This window comes from Glossina fuscipes, unplaced genomic scaffold (assembly GCF_014805625.2).
Source record: "Glossina fuscipes isolate IAEA_lab_2018 unplaced genomic scaffold, Yale_Gfus_2 0, whole genome shotgun sequence".
NCBI classification, from domain to species: domain Eukaryota; kingdom Metazoa; phylum Arthropoda; class Insecta; order Diptera; family Glossinidae; genus Glossina; species Glossina fuscipes.
The window spans coordinates 4383540-4404783 of record NW_023998414.1 but is presented as its reverse complement, the minus strand read 5'-3'; the positions used below and the strand labels follow the sequence as shown (position 1 = coordinate 4404783).

Sequence of the window (21244 nt, the reverse complement as noted above, 5' to 3'; positions counted from 1 at the left end):
TATATTAATTAAGCATATAAATCGGATGTAACGTAATTTACGTATCCGTATAAAAATCCTAAATAAATCCCAAGTCAGTGAGCACTGAACTGACTGGTAACTCAAATAACCGTAACTAAGATGGGTACGCTGCTTGAGCTTTCCTAAGGATAGACGGACATAGAAACAGGAAGGGTTATGACCGATGACGGGTTGCCATTGAAGAGATTTGATAAGTGACTCAATTTGACCCAACCAATAACGCCATAAGTGGTGGAGTGAGAACTGCTGCTTGAACTTACCTGAGGACAGACGGACATACAAACGAAAAGTGCTATGACCGATGAAGGGTTGCCATTAAATACATTTGATAAGTGACCCACAACGCAACCAATAAAAGCCTTCAGTGGTGGAGTTAGAATAAAAATAAAAAAATAAAAAAAAAATAAAAAAAAAATAAAAGAAATAATGGAAAATTAAAAGTCCTTTTCGAAAGAAGTTGTAGCAATCCCGCTGTCAGCATACAAGCTTGGATTTAGTTTCTTTAGACGTACATCAAGTGAAAGCATTTCGTTTAATTAAGGAGTTTGGTTTTCTTTTGTTTTTGTTTTTTTTTTTTTTTGTTTTTTGTTGATTAAATTTCTTATTGATGTCATATCATAATTTTCATAGTTTGCAGTGTGTTTTGTTAGCTCGTTTAAGCTTTAAGTAAAGAGTAAAATTTCAATCGAGCTTTCTATTTTTTATTTTATTTTTAGACATATTACGCTTCCGTTTTGCATATATTTTTTAATATTATTTTTTTGTTTTTTTAATTTGTATTTTTATTTATTTATTTATTTATTTATTTTTTTTTTTTTCTATATCTTGTAAATGGTTTGTCTCTGGAATACTGTTTACTTGCTTCATCTTACGCCTTATATGTATGTACTATTGTGTAGTTTTTGTTACTTCATTAATATTATTGTTTTGCTTTAGGTACTCATTTTTACGGTGTCTCTCTTCTTACTTCTTGACTTTCACTTCTTATTAGTTTTTCTTTTTCTTTTTAATATCTAATTAACAATAAATTTTTTTTTTTTTTTTAATTTGTCTTCTTTTTTCTGCTTTTATCTCTTTTAACAATTTCTAGGAATTTTGTCTCGCTAATAATTACTTTCAATTTCAATTTCTTTTTCAATTTCTTCTATTTTTGATCTTCTTATATCCATCATCGTAAGATAGAAGTATAACGAATATGTCAGTCTATTTATATCCCTAACAAGCTTAAATCTAAATAAGTTTACAGATATTTGATTAAATGAAAACTTGAAAAATTTTTCTTGAATCGGTCGTTCGGTTGCCGGCCGAGCTCTTAAGTTCACTGGACTTGAGATAGAGAGCAAAAATTAAATGCAGATAGAGGATCGACGTGCGACTCTTGCACACCTCTACAACTAAAGAGTCAAACAGCAATGTGAACCGATTTTCAATAAAAATACTTTGCGACCATTGCGACCACCATATCTTCGATTTGAAGAAAACAGGGATCATAGCTACTTACTCAGTGCGCTCCCTTACATTTGCCGAAAAATTTCGTACAAACCTTCAGTGCGTATCACAATTACAAATATTTTGTATTATTTTTCCCAATGATAGCTAAAAATACAAAAAAAAAAAAAAAAAAAAAAAATTATACTATGGCATAAACTATTCTAAGAGAAAGAAAAAAGAAACATGAAACTCGTCTTCGAATAATTGACATCTAGTCTTGTCTTAGTATGCTTTCAAAATTCTCCCATTATGAGAAAGATGCAAAACTGCAGTGAGATGCTATTCGTGGGAATCGTGCAATCCTTTTTATAATCATTTGCATGGGCTGGACAAATGCATATGTCGTGTTCTTTGTTTTCGCAAAACATTTCCTAGACGATGTTATCAATCTGACTCCAAATATATGGAGCCATGAGTAAGGCCTGTCGTTATACATCTTCATTATTTCTATAGGCCAAGCAACCGGTTGATATGCACCTCTACAGCCAAGCTTATGGAACATGCAGACATGCAGTCTTTGCTTTCAATGCTTTTCTCTCCTATCCCACGAAATATACGTATGTTCATAAATGTCTCCCATTTTCCTTAATTTGAGATTTGAGATTTAAAGCTTTTGCATTAACTTTACTTTTCTTCCCCGTTCTACGCTTATAGCAAAATTCATATCAACGCTAGCTTCCGTTTTAGTAATAGTTGTGCAATTGAAAATCTTTTGCTGTCAACGAAGTGATGATCAATCGAGACTGTTAACCCTTAAATGCATACTGTTGCCAATTGTCTACATTCCACTTTAACTTAATTTTAAAATTACGTTTATAGCATTGAGCGGCTCTGTCATATCTGACGTATGTGTTAAATAATTGGATTTGTTCAGGATGAGATATCTTACAGTTAATAAAGGTAGCCCTTAGTGAATAACTCTATCCCAGGAGATTTATGAATGAATATAGGGAAAAGATAGACGATAAGGTATTCAACAAATTTGTTAACAGCCGCTCTAATATAAAGCTATCAGGATTGTATCAGGATTGCTCATTAAGAAGAAGAAGAAGATAAAAATTCTATCTTAAGTTGATGGATATCGAAAATTCGCTTCAGGCCGAATATGCTCGTAATCATTCTTTTGTTCCATGAGTTTTCGGAAACAACAGATAATTACAGTTTCTTTTCTTTTTTTCTTTTTCTTTTTTCTTTTTTTTTTTTTCTTATAACATTCATTTACAGTCAAAACGGTTTTGAAAAGCATAATGAAAGTGTAATTTTATATTTAAATAATAATAACTTTTTTCCTATAGAATTGAGCAATTTTAGTTTATAACTTAATTAAACCATTACACGGTCATTAAATTTTTAATAAAAATAAAATTAAATATATATATTTTTTTTAATTCCCAAACTTTACATATACATAAATATACTTACAAATCTCTATATATATATATATATAAAATAAATATACATAGATATATTTATATATATGCATATAATTATATATATATATATATATATATATATATAGTATGTATATTTACATATATGTATATTTAGTTAAATTTTGAATTTTCTTCAAAACAATTTTATGCACTAACATCTTATCTTATCTAACAATGAACACAGATTTGTTTTTTTTTTTTTTTTTCTTTTTCTTTCATTTTTCATTTTTCTTTTCATTTTATATTTATTTTTCTAAGTATTTAAATTAGTCAAAGAAATATGTATGTAGGTATATATATATACATATATATATATATATATATATATATGTATAGATATTTGTTGAGAGAGAGAGAGAGAGAGAGAGTGAGAGAGGGAGGGTGAGGGAGAGAAAGAGAGTTATAGGTGTTATTGCATTAAATGCTACTGGAACGACCCATACCAGTGCAAACACCAGATGTGGTCGTTATATGATGATTACGCAAATTCAGTTTATCAAAATTGGCAAGAGGTGTTTGCTTGGCAGTTACCTGAAAGATCAAAATATCAGAAATATTTACTAGAAAATGAAACGGAATTCTTACGATTGTAACATAGGTAAGAAAATTATATTTGATTCGGTGACCGTATCTTTTATACCCACCACCGTGATCCTAAAAAGAAACTGAAAGAACTACATACTCTTCATACTCTGTTAATATTGGGCCGGCGTGGATGGTTGTTTCTATTTTCAGCATAAGTTGTCTTGGAAGTTTGCAGGCGACGTCTTCATTTTTGCAAACGAGAGAATGTTTGGCGCAGATGCTGCAAGGTTACGCAGCGGGCAGACGGGCAGATGAACAGACCGATTTGTTTAGGCGCATTCCGAATTTGGAACGATTCAAGCTTCACGATCTTTGAAGCTTTCTTCGCCGCATTGTAAAGGTTTTGAAAAAAATTACATTATGACAGACACACTATTAAATTGCGTAGGCGCGGTCCATTTTTTCCTTTTTTTTGAAGATACTACAGCATCGCTCATAGAATATATAATACACTCAGGTTTTCGTACATTTATCGGCTGTACTTGATAATGAGTAACGAAAAACAGAGCAGAGGTGTTCTCACTTTAGTGGTAACACTACCACGTCGGGCGTGTGTGCCTTGACCAATTCGCGTGCGGAAATTTTTGAATGTTTTTAGCCAAATTTTAAGTCTACAGCATCATCTTTCAGGGTCAGGTTAACATTTACAACGGACGGACACGGTTAAATTGCTACAGAATTTCATGTTGATCAACAACAAACCATATACATATCTTGGTGTCGCTGAAGCTTCGTTGTTGTGGATACTGCAAATGAATATTCCCCTCATCCTTCGGTGATGGGTATACAACAACAATTGAGGATTTTATATGGATAAGTTTTAGGCGAATTTTATTAATTACCACATCCACTTGATGACACAATTGAGTTTTGATCCAAGGCCATTTTACGGTTCTCATGAGTGTATTGCGGAAGTCTTCGCTAAATAAACAATAAATGTAAAATGTTATAGAATAGTTCGTCAGCTCCAAAAGATTAGCTAACGCTCGGAACACCTGAAAAAATTAAACACATTTATATATAAATTTCGCGTATACGCATTCACCTAACATCATGCCAACTTGAAATCTGCGACGTGTATGTCGCGACAAGAGTATTGAACTGGACTTGTATGATTTGATCGAATTTTTCATTTTTCTCGTCTTTCAATTCACTTCAATGCTAATTACAACCAAAGAATAATATGATAAGGCTTTGCAGAAAACTTCACATGCTGCGACCGCCTAAGCAGGTAAGGTCAACTTAACTTATCTATGAGGTCATTTCAAAGGGGCGTCCTCTCCATGCAAAAACAATTGGGCGCATGTAACGAGTTAGAGAATATTGTATCGAAAGATCCCGATTCGATTTCTTGCGCAGTAGAACATAAATTGTACCTGAGTGGAAATGTGTTGCAAATTCGCAAAATTCAAATACGTTTGTGATGGCAAATTATTTGACTTTGAATAAATGGCAGCATAGCCAGCACTTCGAGAGTGTTTCCAGTGTTTCAATTGAAAACATAAAACCTTTCGCTTTTTCGTATTTTAAGGTAGTTCTTGCAGCTTCCAATATTCGCATTATGTAATACATGCAAGTTATTTGGATTATGATTACAATTTTTTCTTTTATAAATTATACGAGAAGGTGTTCGTTTCGGATTTCATGACTTCATACGACAACCAGAATTTGTTAGAATTAAAAACTGAATGTTTCATGAGGTAGTTTGAGGGTCTGTGTGTGTGGAACAATCGCCAAAAACACTGAGAATACCACACTAAATAAAGTTCTAACGAAGATCGACATATCGATATATCATTTCAAGATTTGCTAATACATAATTTTAAATGTTGTCAACTTGGAGGTTCCAATGAGAACCCACAAACACAGAGGCATATCCAAGTTTACCCAAGACTACGCTTTGACTTTATGAATTATCCTTTTCCTTAGCCTAACGCCTGCTAGAAAAACGCAAACTTATCCTTCGTATTTTTTCTTAGTTAAGCTACAAAATGAATGATACTCTTGACCTGCCGCCCTTACTAGATACTTTAATATTGGTAAAGAAGCTTCATTTGTATAAAATTCAGCGAACATAGATTTTATTACAAGCTTTTCAATCTGTTTAGGGTTCTTTGCAAAAATCTAAACGATATTTATAATTCAGGTCGCATATCCGAGAATAATAATAACAATGAGCAATGAGCAGGAAAAACCTACATGTCAAGGAAGGCGGAGCAACGACAAGGACAAACATCTCCTCATGCAGTCTATTATGCAATGTTGTGCACAAGCTAGCAAGGAATCTATAAAGAGATTTATATTCTCAGGCGAAAACAACAAGTTTGACTAATGTATGCAGGAAATACGTATAGGGATGTTGGCAATGAAGCGGCTGAGGTAAGACTACTAGCGAGAGTTCTGCAACTTAACCAACTTTCAAGAATATATAGAGTTAACATGATTGAATAAAAGCGAGATGAGAGAATCGGAATAGCGCCTTAAACGAATTAAGCGTTAGAAGAAGGAAGCAGGAATAACAACAACAACAACAACAACAGAAGAAATTTGTAATAGTAGCGATGGAAGAAGAAATAAGAAATTTTCATCTGGCTTTGATCAGGTTTTTGGATACATCTGGCATCTTAAACTAATGCAGAGAAAATACAAAGTATTTCTTGATCGTGGACCATTGTTCGCTGTATAGCGAACTGGCGAAGATCTTTGCCACATTTCGAATCTATACTTTATTAAAGTTCTCTCTGCCCATGCGTTGCGTTTGCCTTGTAATCATTGTCGTGCAATTAAAGAAACAAAGTCGCAGCGTAATTGGCATAACGTATTCAGGGCATGCAAAGCATGCAAAGTGAGGAATAATTACCTGGAATGAAAAGATCGGCAACACTTCGGAGGCAATTGTCATATGTAATATAGCCATTGGTGAGACACAGGCTAAGAACAATATAGATGTACTTCCTGCAATATGATAATAACTTGAAAACAACAAAAATCGGTCGGTCATTAAGTCATTTCGCTTACCTAATAGTAAAAATAATCTCCTCTCTTCAGCAAACTTTCTAGGATCTTCGTCTTTGATGTATGAAGCCCGAGTCAAAATCATTTTACGTCTGCGTTCACAGGTCTTCCTATAGACCATCATGATGCGTAAATTAAGACCCGCTATCAGCACAGTCGGTATTAATTTAAATATCACTTCTAGCATTACTTTGTATATCTGGAGGATTGCAACGAAAAATTTTAATTATTATTTTTGATCTTTTGTTATAGTTTTTGCTTGCGCATCTGCGATACTTACAGAGTAAAAGATCGTTCGGAGGAAAACATTGTTGTCTCGCCGAAAATATACAAAATTTCCGTCGTTTTGTAAAATGCATTTAATTAATTCTCCGCGAAAAACGCTCGGCAGGTATATGATAAACGTCAGCACAGTGGTTAGGAAAACAGTTAATCTATGAAAATATCATAAAATTTCATAAACATTACATATGCGCGCGTATTTATCAAGTGCTTGCATCAATTTTGATCATAATGCATTTATTGAGGGAAATGAGTGCAATATATATATAGTGATCGAAATATCTCCCATTATTTTCCACGCGCAACATTTTCCCATCTTTTTGGCGTTTTCACCAACAATTGCCGCCGATCAAAATACATGCAAGTACCTATTATATAAATTAATCGTGACCGGTTAAATTCTGAATCGTTTTAAGAATATATTAAAATATACTTTATTCAAAGCATTGTTCATCGTTAGCCACCTATGCATCTCTTTGAGAGAAAATGAAATCTGGACCGAAAGAATAAATATTTTACTTTGCAATAATCCAAGTGAGTACTTGCGCTTAGGCGGGCAGGTCTAATGAATACAACGAGTATGTACAGTCATTACACTTCAGATGTGCTCTTGTTTTCTGAATGAGTTCTTGTTTTTTTCAATAAGACTTAGCATCTTTACGCTAAAAAAAATGAAGCGACGTTTGCGCCATTTTTTCTTTAACGAGCGATAAAATTTCATCGGTTGTTGATAGTAATCTACTTTGGCGATGGTTCGTTGGTTGGGCGGAAGCAACTTCAAATTTTCTGCACCCAACTAATCCCTACTAGAGGCTATATGCAAAAGTTATTCGATTTGATCAACATTATCGTTCCTTTTGCTCTTCCGGTGATAGGTGACTCGATCAAAACTCCAAAAAAGAATATGTTGTGCATGTTTCTCTCTACCTCAGAAAAACCGGTAACGACTTATTTATACACCTAGATATTTATGAATATAGAAGAGAAGAAATATTATTTTAAGCATACCCGGGAGGACCCATTACTGGTCTAGTAAAACTTGGATGACAAACGGAAACATAACGTTCTATAGTTAAAATTAATAGCATCATTACGCCCACACCTAAAAAGGGGGGGAAATGGTAAACGGAAATTTTTAAAAAAATAATAGTAAGGCAATCGTCGCTTACCTAAACAACCATTTCCTAGGAAAAGTTCTAAATGCGCGGTATAAAATGCAGGTCCGAACTCTTGCCATTGTCCGCGATCTTTGTGTACCAACATTCGAATACCGAAAGGTATGGCAAAGACAATCGCCAATAAAGCTGCTGTTGAATAAGCTGCAATGGAAAATTTGGAAAAAACAAAAACAACAAATTGTAATTATCTTGGGCCTAATCCTTGGATACGTACGTGCGTACGTTAACTAGTTTTATTTGTTGCTCACGTAACGTGAACAAAACAGTAGAGGTTTGCAAATTTACCATGCTATAGAAGTGCAAGAAGAAGCATTCTATTCAAATATTTCGCGTAACTGTTCTCAAAGCATGCCACACACATACATATGCATAACATGTATATGTACATATATACTTATGATAATATATCTTAATGAGAAGTAATATAATTATTATGAAATTTCGAAGGAGAATACAAAACAAGTAAGAAAATTATTTAAGGTGAGGACCGCAGCTCTTACACTCATCACCGCGATGTTAAAAAAAGTGCAAGAAGAACGGAAAGGCACTAAATTTTCATAATAGTGGGCAGGCGCGGCTGGAATTTTCTATTTCTAACACAACATTGTAAACTTGGAGGGTGTATGCGCTGGGCTTTATGAGTAGCAAGCAAAAAACACGGAGAGCAAAAGTATTCACAATGTTCGTTGGATAAGAATGTGGGCATTGTAGGCTCGCCCAGTTGCGATGCCCAAAGCCATTTCCATTTGATTATCCAAGAATTGTACTCTATATGCACTTTTGCTTCTTTTTTTGTTTTTTTTTTTTGTTTAATTCATTTAATCGGGATGGATGAGGCCTCGTTATGGTCCCCATTAGTTTGGTGGTTACAACCGGAGAACATCAAGTCTTGCCACCCCCTTTTTCCCCTCTATTGTTTCAAATGAATAGCGGGAAAAGGTAGTGAGCGATACATAATGGAAAGAAGAGAGAGATCGTCCCCGAAGCGGAATTGTTCAAAACCACTTGATTTTCGTTACACATTTTCAACATTTACATATGTTTGACGTCTCGAGATGTATTTCATCCTCAGTTATGTCCCATGTAAACGTCAAATATGAAATTTCAAAAATTTCTCAACTTTACTTTCCTTATAACTACAAGCAGATCTCGTTTAGTTAAAACTACAAAACAAAGATCTAACTGATCAATGATATATTTACTTACAGCGTTCTCGGCACTTGCCTTAAACATCATGGTGAACAGAATTATACCGTTGAGAAGGATCGATTTTTTAAATTCTAATATCTACATTTGTCAAATTGAGCTTAGAGTACAAAGAGAGAGATTTTTTTTACGTGTACTGAAAACAGTGCATGTAGCTGGGAATGTGTTTAATTGTTTTGAAGCTTGATTCTTATCAATAGTGCATGCTTGCATGGTTGTATGGCGAGAGACAAACGTTGGTTGCTAAATTGATTCCACTTATCATGTTTCTCGAAACTATATAAAGCTTACATTGTTGCATACTTCTTGACGTTGCAGACATGTAATGAATTTTATATAAAATCTCTTCCATATAATGAAGTTCTACTTGAATGACGCCGATTATTGTCTACACTACGTACATATTTGGATGCTTATGTCGACTCCTGGGGAAGAATACTTAGCAAAGACAATGAAATTTTTCATACGTATAGTCCGTTGCTCCCTTTCAAGGTGCATTCACTTGCACAGCATTACCTACGTAAGTTAAAACGTATACACAGGGTAACAAAAAATTATATGCATATACATGACCACATTAAACATTTATGTATGTAGCAGCCAACTAGTGGAGAATATTTAGTTGTTAGTGAATTCGGGATTTATTATATCTATATATATTAAAATAAGGGCTTGGTTGAGACGTCTCATCACCTTCCTTCTGAGGTCAGCGTTAATATGAGTAGAACACTAATCGATAAATAAAGTAGGGTGCAACAGCAGTGCTCCATGTTCGGAAAAACGCATGATTACTAAGACTACTCATAGCATAGTAGAAGATATCTCTAATCGAAGAACACGGGCGTAATAGAATTGATTTTTTTACCTATTACACGCAGACGTATGCATCAGAAATATCACTAATTATATAGCTATACTTCTTGATCAAGGTAAGATGCTGTGTAGACGTAATCGCGTTTGGTTTTTTTTTTTTTTTGGTCTTCTTAGGATGCCCACGAATTTAAAGAGCGGCGTAAAAGGTTAAGCTTTGACATACATATTTTATTCGATGGTCACAAGTGATCGATCTACGCTCGGAATAGATAAAAATACTTGTAGCCGATGGACATATGTGCTTAAAAACTGGTAGTTGAATGGCTCCTAGTTAACTGCGCTGCTTATGGTGTTATCAACTCCTTGAGATTCTATTACTTCTCATTTTAAAAATTTTCTTACCTATATTCGTTATTTAGTTGTCTCTGTCTCTCGTAAAACGAGCAACAGTAGCAACTAATCGAGTTCCTGGCAAACAATAACGTGACATAGGAACGTTTTGTGTAACACTAGTCAACGGATGATGCATTCACTTGCGCATAAGTGGCAAAAACTCTATTGTAAATATATAAAAAGATCAACGGTCACACCTTGTTTGCCTTTTTCTATATTATCGGGCCGTGCAAATAATGAGGTATAAAAGTTCGTACAACACGTACGTTCGTTTCATTCGTTTCACACGTTATCAGTAAAACCATCTATCCCTTGTTGCTATATACATATATAGTTAAGTTGAAATTATTTTTCGTGTCTACACGCAACGACTGTTTTGTCTAATGACTGTACCTGTAGGGAGGCAAACTATTCATATGCATTGCTTTGGTCGAAATATCCTTTCTCCTGTCTACACTCTGTCCTTTTTAGTTTAGTTAGCACCACTTGCATGGTTTGCGTCCAAGCTGAGTTTTACATTCATTGCTTTTAATAAATGATGCGGTTGCGAGGACAACCACATTGCATTTTACACATATGTTGTTTGGCGAGTGGAATTATGTACACAAACCATAATTTTCGTTATAATAGTAATGTCGTAAGAGAACAGTATTGCCATTTATAAAAATTTCCTTATGCTATTATTAGGTAACATAAATGCATCTCTAGATTATGGTTTATGTCTGAATGCTCGGTTTATGTCGAAGATGCGTATAATGTAATAAAAAGCGGTTGTCACGTTTATCAACAAATTTTTTATGGTTTCTTTTGTATGAAAACAAACAAATGAAAGCAAATTTGAGATCGATCGATACTACTGCCAAAGCTATTCAATAGCTTAGGGGAATGAAATTATCCCTCTTAGCTTCGCCTAAGCCAGTCATGTTTTTTATATCGACAATGCGCCTCTAGAATACTAGATGGCACACTGTTAAGTTATGTGAAGATAGGTGGAAATCATCGAATTTAACCGTTGTGTACATTGATACTTCGCATTACTCTATCATTTTCAGCTAAATGAGCTGGATGTTGCTGATCAAAATACATGCAAGCACATAAGATTTACTTTTGTTAAATTGTTTACATAGTTGTTGTCGCATAACCACAACTAAACCTTATGTAATGGCAAACGTAAATATAGGGCTTGCATGCTTTTAAAAGCTATTAGCTCGGTATGCGGTGGATGCATTCAAAATTCGAAGCCAAACTTTTATAAAATTTGTGGATTGAGATTATCGGGATAGAAGGCGAGGCCTTTCCTATCCAATGATCAACTCTGAATATTTTATTTTAATTACATGCTTTCGTCGAATTAATTGTTTAGAGCACAAAGTGGAATCAATTGCCTAGCGAAGTTGCGGCAGCCCATGATATGCAGTTTTTAATGCCATCAAATAATGGGCGCTACTTTACGTGTGGTCTTTCCTATCTAATCGTATCCAAGATCTTTTCGCGCACTCTTGTCGTGTATGTGATGCATGTTTTTCTTCGCCTATGGTCAGCCTATCCAAGTATCGTTGCTCTTCATTTCGCTTTAGCAGCGATTGGCAGACGGAAGTTCGGAGCTGTAGGACCTAGTGATAGTACGCGGAAAACTGAAGGAGCCAGCAGTACGGCGAGCTCGAGAAACATGGTTTCGCGGAAAATGCTTTTAAAGAAATCGTTTGTAAATTGTTTGGTAAATCCGAGTTTTCCGACCCCACAGGAAAATGCTTATATTACGGACGATGTAATGGATCGATGTGGCTGGTTGTCGAGACCAAGTTTATTATCGTGAAGAAAGTTTCAAGGCCATACAAAGCCATGTATGATAAAATTTCACAGTCTGCTTACTATACTCCGTATCATCTTCCGAGTTTGTTCGAGTAAAAAGTTGAAAAAAGGAAGACGTCCATCGGAATAGGTATACCGCGTCACTAAAATAGGTCACATTAGTAATGAACACCGTATTGCTAATCGAGACGATATATAAAGCGTCAACTTTTCGCGGATTGTGATATAGTTTCAAGCATTGGAATATAGTGACAAAGTGAAATAAGTTTCGTGGGTTAGGTCATTGGTTTTTCGATGATCATCTGTGTAAGTGAAACAGTGAAATAAATAAGAACAACAACAACAACACATTCAAGGCATATATGAGAAAGTTTAAAAACCTATCAAAATGACATCATTTCCTCAAATGAAGTGAAAACTTCTTTGGCCTACATCTTGTGGTATCGTTCGCGTTGAGGGCATAAATAATTCTTAGCGTAATGCGTGTAACGAGTGACACGTGTTCGGGCACAAATGTCTAGAAACACATTATGAAATTATTTTCTTTCTCTCATTCTTTCTATCTTTTTTTTTCCTTTGCTCAAGTCAAGTCTTATCAATTTTTAAAGCATACGCGCAATTTTACGCATACGCGTCATGATAATCGAAATAGATTCGTACAGCATTCCCTACACTATTAGATAAATTATATCTTCAAGGCATTCGTGTAGGTATGTCTCATTGTGTAATCTTTTGTATTTATGTTTGGCTTTTAAATTGGAAAACTTACGTTAGATCATTTCTGCATAATTAACTTAATTAATTTCCTTCTCTTCTCTTCTCTTCTCTTCTCTTTTTTTTTTTTTTTTTTCTTTTCGCTAAACCGCCATTTGTCATGTTTGATATGTGAAACTTTTTGATGCTTGCGTTGTGTCTCGCGGGTGGAGAGCAATCTGGGTTGAGAATTGTAAAGCCTTTACTTAACATTAATTCCTTAAATACTCGCTCGACTTGATTGAAGCGAATTTATGCTAACAACAATCAAGTCATATAATATTTTCCACATTCTCTATTCTCTTTGTATATTTAACTCTACATAGCTGCTGTTTGTAACGCTTAAAGCGATTGATTATCTTGTGTTTCGCAAAATAACAGTAAATTATAAAGGAAAACAATGTGATGAGTGCGTTGTAAGCACTTGGAACAATTTTCCCATGCAAATTACGAAAATTTAAGATGAGGGAAACATTTCGTATTTCGTATTAGCAAAAAAAAAAAAAAAAAGGGAAAATGTCACTCACTAATACTTTTAAGCAGAATGAACACGATAGAAAGAGACGTATGTTAAAGGCGTTCTGCTACGTCTCCTAAGATGATATCGCACGAAGACATTGCATCTAACAAAACAAAGTGTGCATACATACAGTCTTCTGTTCTGTACATTTTAGTTCATCGAGAATCGGTTTAGTAACAAAAAAGAAAAAAGAATTTTAATATTTTATCAAGTACTCATACTCATTAAGGCGTGTTTGGCAACGGGCGGGAGGAAAGATGAGAGAAGGGCGGAGGGGGGCAGCAGGAGCAGAGAAATAGACTAGATTTGCGAAATCTTTGCCGCTTTAGAAAGCATTCGTTCGGCACCCGATAAAACATATATGCATTCGATCCGACTGAGCAGCGCCGTTTGCCTATCTGCCAGACTGCAATCAAAAATAATGTCTGCACCTGTGTTTTTCGTTACGAAAATCGCCATGTTAAGCTGGAAAATTAATTTAATTGCGCGTAAAATTCGCTCTGTAAAAACGCCTTACACAAGTAGGACCTTCTTCTGATTACTAATCTATAGCGTGTTGTCAAGTTGTATAAAATCATAATTTATAATAACATATATCGTATCATCGTACATCATATGATCGTATATAATATCGTATCTTTTGAATAGTGGACACACAATACAGATTCGTTCGTTGAAATATTGTGTGAGTTGCAGCGGCTACGAGATATTGGAAAAGTCATTTTAATCCTTAATTAAGTCACAAGTAACACGGCTCTCGCTCGTAAGCTGCATGGGTTAGTTAGTAGCGTGAACATGTTCTCGAGAGATATCAAGCTTGGGGCGGGCAGTTCGTAAGACTCTTCTTATTGTTGGGCTTTCGTTTTTACACTTGGCGAAGAATATTAATCTGCCTAAATTTCTATGGATATGAGTTGATCGAACAAGTTGACATTATCTGCGATCTATCACCGAATCGGTGCCGTTAAAATAGTGCCCTAACAGCCCAATGTGTAGCTCATTCGATAGAACGACCATTTCCGCAGTAAGTTTTTCTGTAATAAAATTTCTTGCTGATGATTGTTGATGAAGACAAGATTGACTTGAAGCGAGCTTGCGATGCGTCCGGGTAAACTTTAGTATAAAGATTTTTAAAACGGATTGCGATTTCCAGGCCTTTGGAGTTGTGCTTCCAATCATGTTTAGCCAATGTCTGCTGGCGACTGTTGGAAACCGAATATGTAAAGTCATCTTAAATGCTTTTCGTTCGTGTACTCGAACGACAAATATTCATGTGTGTCGTGATGTCAAGTCATTGGTTATGATTTTCTTTGCTTTAATGGACGATTCCCTCAGTTATCGTCTTTGTCGAGTATTAATGATCTCGCAATAGCGTAAAATATTAATTTGAAAATTATTGTGATTTCTTTTTCTTTTTTTTTGTTCTCCTCATTGCTATGTGCTTTCAATTTGTTCACAAGCCCTTCCCTTCAACTCTTCCCATAGTGCACATAAAATACAACGGCATCCATCATAGAGTGGCACTGATATCCTTGCGATAATGTCTTATTTCTTGTATTTCCTTTACAATATTGTCACGATTATATAACTTTAGGGCAAGAAATTATTTTCTTATTTATAAGGAAAAGCGAAAAAAAAACAAAAAAAAAAAAAAATGTTTAAGAAAGGAAAAGAGAACAAAAAAGAAAAAGAAAAACAGTATGAATCCGAAACATAACAGATGCACGAGTATATCATAAAAATGAATGAATAGCAAAAGTTTTCCCCAGTAGTTTGTACGGAGCAGCGAAGAAACATTTGATTTTATTTGAGGGGAAACTTTGTTTTTTTATTATTTAATTTGATATTTATGAGGGTTTTGAAGAAAATATGCGAAATTTTTTTTTTTTTTTTTTGTTTTGGTTGTTGTTCCACTCTATTACAATATTGGAAAAGTTTTTTGCTTTTTATACTCAATAGCTGATGTTGCATCTATATCGTACAAATTGATGTAATACTTTGTAACATTTGGGCGAAATTTAATTAAAACAATATCTACCATAAGACAGGTAATAATGGCATAGAAAGTTTGGACATTGTTTTTTTTGTGTCATAAACTCGCTGATCGAATAACAGCATTAATCGCTGCTATCAAGGTCTTGTCACCTGACACCAGTGCGCGCTTGTCTTCCTTTTTTATTTTTTTTTTGTATTTTTTTTTTTTTTTTGCAAAGGTAAAGTCTATGCGAAGCAATCACGCTTAATAAGAGATATTAACATTAGGATTCAAATAAGATTCGATTGCTGGACTCTTATTGAGGAAAATGATAGCAAACAAATTCGTGCAAACGCAGTCGGGCTACTCTTTGTAACGATATTCAAGAGTAAAATAACGTCATGTCTTACTTCTACCACATTAGAAATTCTTCTTTTTCTTCTTCTTATCCATTCGTAGCCCTCGATATGAATGCATTCATTAACGGTTGACAATTTACTTTTATACCCTTTAAAATCCTGGGTGTCCTGTGTGTCAACAATTTAAACTTAAGCGTGAAAATTGTCGAGCACGCATGCCATTTAAATCGTGCGGGATGGAATAGTTGCCTCGAAATGTCAAACAAAACTTTATGGATCAGTGTAACATAAACCGCTACAAAAGAAGTTTTCCAAAATTCGAAATAACGAGTAAAAAGATATGATAGGATTATGGATCTGCTCACGCTCTATTCCCGATTGGACTTGAAGTTCATTTCAAGTAATCGCAACACAATATTGTCTCAAACCGAGGCAAAAGCTCTGTAAATAAAATCTTGGGCATATGACACACGGCGGTGATTAATTATCGGGACTGATGCATAGATGCCGTCAATGTCAAGATTTGCTTGCATTTCCTTGATTTATTTACAACTTATAGTCGTCTTAGCGACGCTATGCCCGTCTCTGATTATAAGCGAAGCCACACGGGCGAGATTAAGTATATACGACGTAGGGACGTATAGGACTAGAGAATATCCAAAAAATACGCAGAGTTCGCGGTCGCTTGAGTCGTCAGTAGCTGCCGATATCGACGAAATGTTTGTGTGTGTAGTTTGGGGAAACGGTAATGTTCGCTGTACGCCAGGCAAAACTATTCCTTTGTAAGAACGGCGTCTTTATGCACTACGAGGATAATCCGGCGAAATGAAAGGTTCAGCTATTGTCGATCTTGTTTGTCAGGGTGTTTTAGTAACAAACAAAAAAGAAGAAATGCAAAGATTTGGATCAAGAGGTGAGATGAGTCTCGAAATTGAGGCGTATTTGGGTGGTCTTGGCAAGTCGTTCTATAAGAAAGCGTTGAAATTGTGAGGACCAAATGAAGATCGATTTTGGTATCACACATAAGCTTATTGTACGTATTTTACGTTTACCGTGGACTTTACTGTAAGATTACCACCTGACAGATTCAAGTAGTGAAAAAGCCATCGACTTTGAATCAGAATTACAAAGGACTAAAAGTCCGTTATTCGACTAACATCGTCATTATTGAAAGCGATCGCGTTATGGAATAAACAAATTCCTTGTGTTTGTCTTTTGTGCATCAATTACTCCTTGAATTCATACAAACAGCTAAGCGATGCGTGAACAGAAAGTTGTCTAAAGGAAGCCGTCCTGTTATTATTATTAATTTAGCGAAGCGAAATAAATCCCAAGACTAAAGTTTCAAAGCATTGGCATCTAAAGCGGATCAGCTTCGCTAAAAACTCGACCGCACTTGAGACCCAGTTGCGATCGATGAATTGTTACTCGAGATAGTTTAATTACGCTGCATGCATGTAGAGGTAGCCTCGCTTAACACGATATTTGTTAAGCATTGCCCCGCTACAAGACGTTACAAAATTTGCGAATATTCTAACAGTGATTCCGATACATGCTCGCGTATGTGTTTTTTGTTTTTGCTTTTAATTCAAATTTTCCTTTCAATTTTATTTTCTCATTAATAAGAGCTTAACGTTGAATTTCATACCTTTTTATTTTTTTTTTTTTTATTTTTTTCTTTCAAGTTAATTTACTTTTTGATTTTTATGTACGTTTGTAATGAAATTTCATAAAGAGATTTTCATCGCAACAATTTTTGGACCTTAAGACTTGGTTTCAAATGCACGACGGTAGACATTGCATCGATTTACATTCTTCCAAGATATTTTACATATGACACGATCTCAATATAACATGGATTCGTCTTCGATACAACCCGATCTATATATATATAGTTTTGATTCATTGTCATTTATATGAAGGCTTAACTGTGTTAAACGGGAGTACGGGGAGTACGGGACGCCTAAGTGTTAGGTAATGTGTTATGATTTATTTGTATATACATATGTATAACATAATATGTAACTAAATATTTATATGTAAATTAAAGATATACAATACACAAGCATTCGACTATGGTATATAAGTTAAATTTTACGAACCTCTCATATATATGTAGGCCGTGCCACGCATATTACGTCTCGTTAATACAACGAGATTGAGTACGTTTCCAATAATGCCCAGAGCACATATGATGGGCAATATAATGCCGTAAGAGTATTCTCGTAATATTTCCGTGCGTGGATCCTATAAAAATACACAAAAAAAAAATAAAAAAAGAGTGAAAAAAAATGAAAGAAGGGAAAGGAAAAGAAAATGTCAACACAAAACAGGAAAAACGAACGAAAGTAATAAATAAAATAATAATAAAAGAGAGATAATTAAATAACGCATAGTATCCGGAACATATGAAGCCAGTCTACGACCCTTTATATTATTGGTCTGAGAATTAAAATCAAAAACCAATGAATAGTTTTTCTACCTCTCTCCCTTTAACACTCATATCAATGGTATGTGCGTTCGTTTCATTAAATTTGGTTTAAATGCAAAGAAGAAGACAAAAAAAAAGGTAAATAAATTTGATTTACATGATACTTATGGGCACCAAGTAAGTAATGTATTGAGATAATTGAAAGCCTTGTTGTTGCCAACAACAAATATTAATATAATTTTTTCGATTAGAAATGATTACAATGAGAAGTAAGTAAATTCGTTATCGTTTCGTTCGAATAGGTTAAGTGAACTTTAAGTGAAGTGTTTGGGCAAGAAATTGAAATTGAAAGTCAATTCATTGACTCAAGTGCCATAGAATTGATAGGAAGACTAAACATTTTATAGCGTAACTTTTGCACATGCATTTGCATAATGAAGCGGTACACTCACTCGTAGTCAATGAAACGATATGAGTGATATGTGAATTGTGTGACAAATTTATCAAACTATATCGAAATGAAGGGAGAATTAAATGAAATCCTCACAGTCGCGGCTTGACTTGGCGCACTGGACAAGCGCAGTTTCATTTCTAAAGCGAGTAATACAAGCAGGCTCTTGACTCTCTGAAGCGGCTACCGTTTCATAATAACTAACGCGTACTAAGCACGGGAAGTTTCTATTGCAGATCACTTAAAATCGGGAACTCAGCAATGACATCGAACGATGTATGTGTGAAAGGCATAGGGCGTGGCTTATGTCTTTTTGCATTGGACTTGATTTTCAAGAAAATGATATTGAAATTTTTGTTAGAAAATCTTCACTTAATCTTCACTCTGTTGTATATTTATCGTAACTGCTTTCTATCTGCTATCTCTGTTCATTTGGCATTTAAAACCTGAACGATTACTTACACTATCACCTAAATGAATATGAAAAGGGTTTTCTTTATTTTTTTTTTTTGCTTTTTCAATATTTCAATCAATTGAATCGAAATCTTAATGCGCTTACCTCATTGCTTATGTAAAAATCGTCGCGTAAATTGTCGCCAACTGTAACAGATGCAACAACGGCAGAAGCAGCAGAATTCCTACCGGAACTTACGTAACCAGCACTGGCACCATTTAATGAGATCGAAGCAGCTGTTATGCCACCAACATTACTGTCATTTTCATCAGCAGCAGGCGTTGCCGTAAAATTCGTACCCCATATAATCGAACACAATGCCGGATCCTCTTCGGTTGTATAGAGTCGCGTTAGCATAGTTTGTTTAACGTACACCAGCGCATTTGTACATACATATATATGGGTGCGTGTATGTGTTTATAGGTATAGTTAAATTTTAAACCGGAACGGAAGAGTAACAAAATATAAAAAAAAAATAAATAAATAAATAAAAATAATATAACTATAAAAATGTTAATGCGTTCGTTCAGTTATACCGAAATGAATCACTCAACCAAAGAGAGACTAATTAATTTAGATTTCCGTCCAAGAGAGAAAATAAAAATAAATTAAAAATAATAAGAGAAACGAAGAAAAGAAAAGAAAAAAAAGAAGAAAATTTATAATAAAACTTTAACGGTGAAAAGAGAAGGGAAGAGGAGAAGGTTGTTTTCTCGTCTTCGAACCGTTTTTTAATGAACTTCTCTGCGCCTTTTATTTTCTCCTTCTCGTTAGGCTTGGAGCAAACTTTTTCGCTTATGCTCCCCGCCTTTTATAAGTTAGTTAGTTCTTGTTTTTCTATTTCATGTGTTACTATTATCACTATTATCGCTATTATTATTATTATTATTATTTTTTTTTTAATATATTTTTACGTTTTTTTTTATTTTTTATTTTTATTTTTATTAATTTGATAATTTAATTTTTCTCTTCCGATTTTTTGGCTAACAGTTTCCGTTGATGTATGGCTTTGGCTTTTGTTGTCCTACAACGACATTGCGAGCATTGAGTGGCAGTTACTGTTTTTGTTGTTCTTGTGATGATGATAAAGGTTTTGTAAATAAATGCTTTTAATTTGCGTTGCTTTTGTTGTTGTTGTTGTTGTTGTTGTGGCTTGTGCTGTTGCTTTTGCTGTTGCTGTTGCTGTTGCTTGTATTTCGTTGGTGTTACATTGTGCAAAATTTGCATTTTTGCCAGCGCAACCGTATGCAAATTGTGGAGGATGCTGCGTTAACATTTTACAACACAAACAAAATCAAATGATATTTTTTTTTGTTTTGGTTTTGTTTACTTTTAAATTTTTTATGTATATTTTGCCGCCATTTATTTCAAAGGTCGCATTGCTTCAACTGAAATGGGAGAGAGAAGACCAGACCAGAGATATAAGAGTCTGAATAAATTTTAAATACAGATTCCGTTAGTGAAGTGATTTGTCGCTGCAACTCATTTAAATGTGATTTTTCATTTTACACGAATATCGTCATCGTGTCATCAAGTATCATTTTATTTATTTTTAATTTGACATACATCTATACATATATGAGATATATTGAAATTTCCCGCCCACGTAAGCTTTACACACATGCCAAAGGTTTCAACACCTTGATAGTAATCAAGGACTGCTAACAAAACGGGGAACATATTTGAAATTTGGAATTCATCAGGACTTTGTCAGAATGATCTGATCTGAGCTATTGGCCTCTACTTGATTCAGTTTTGTATGAAGACTATCGAAGATATAACATAGATTGACTTATTGACATAAGACGAATGATATATATAACTGGACTGGGCCCATTCCACATAATGCATGATAATGATGAATTGCGATAAGAGATTCAAGCTTCCAGTTTAGGTCCTTTTGTGAAAAAAAATCTCCCAAATATTCAAATATTAACATGAAGAGAATTATATTACAGTTATACCGTAAAACACTTGCGGCAGCGGGATAAAAAAAAAAGGGATGTAAGAGATTTTATGTTGATGGGCGATATTCTCTCCCTATTACCTCTTACTATAAGTTATAGTTATCG

At 34.5% G+C, this 21244-nt stretch overlaps 1 protein-coding gene across 2 annotated transcripts; it reads right to left on the bottom strand.

Moving 5' to 3' along the window:
- Nucleotides 1-3300: 3300 nt before the first annotated feature.
- On the bottom strand, nucleotides 3301-19629 carry LOC119644665 (probable G-protein coupled receptor B0563.6). 2 transcript variants are annotated; one of them, XM_038044329.1, is made up of 9 exons: nucleotides 19278-19629; nucleotides 17939-18083; nucleotides 7997-8146; nucleotides 7836-7929; nucleotides 6826-6979; nucleotides 6549-6744; nucleotides 6391-6485; nucleotides 4373-4525; nucleotides 3301-3476 (listed from the first exon to the last, which is right to left on the bottom strand). In XM_038044329.1, exons 1-9 carry the CDS (start codon nucleotides 19527-19529, stop codon nucleotides 3363-3365), a joined length of 1353 nt encoding a protein of 450 aa, XP_037900257.1. In that variant the 5' UTR covers nucleotides 19530-19629; the 3' UTR covers nucleotides 3301-3362. The 2 variants fall into 2 exon arrangements, with proteins under 2 accessions (XP_037900257.1, XP_037900258.1); XM_038044330.1 differs by lacking the exon at nucleotides 3301-3476 and adding an exon at nucleotides 3487-4300.
- Nucleotides 19630-21244: the final 1615 nt, after the last annotated feature.

Excerpts from the sequence above, each read along its gene's own strand:
- LOC119644665 (XM_038044329.1), bottom strand. The coding sequence starts at position 19,529 with ATGCTAACGCGACTCTATACAACCGAAGAGGATCCGGCATTGTGTTCG. Across the intron at positions 8,147-17,938 it reads GGCCTACATATATATGAGAG|CTTATTCAACAGCAGCTTTA; the intron begins GTTCGTAAAATT and ends TTTCCATTGCAG. Across the intron at positions 6,486-6,548 it reads GAGATTATTTTTACTATTAG|GAAGTACATCTATATTGTTC; the intron begins GTAAGCGAAATG and ends ATCATATTGCAG.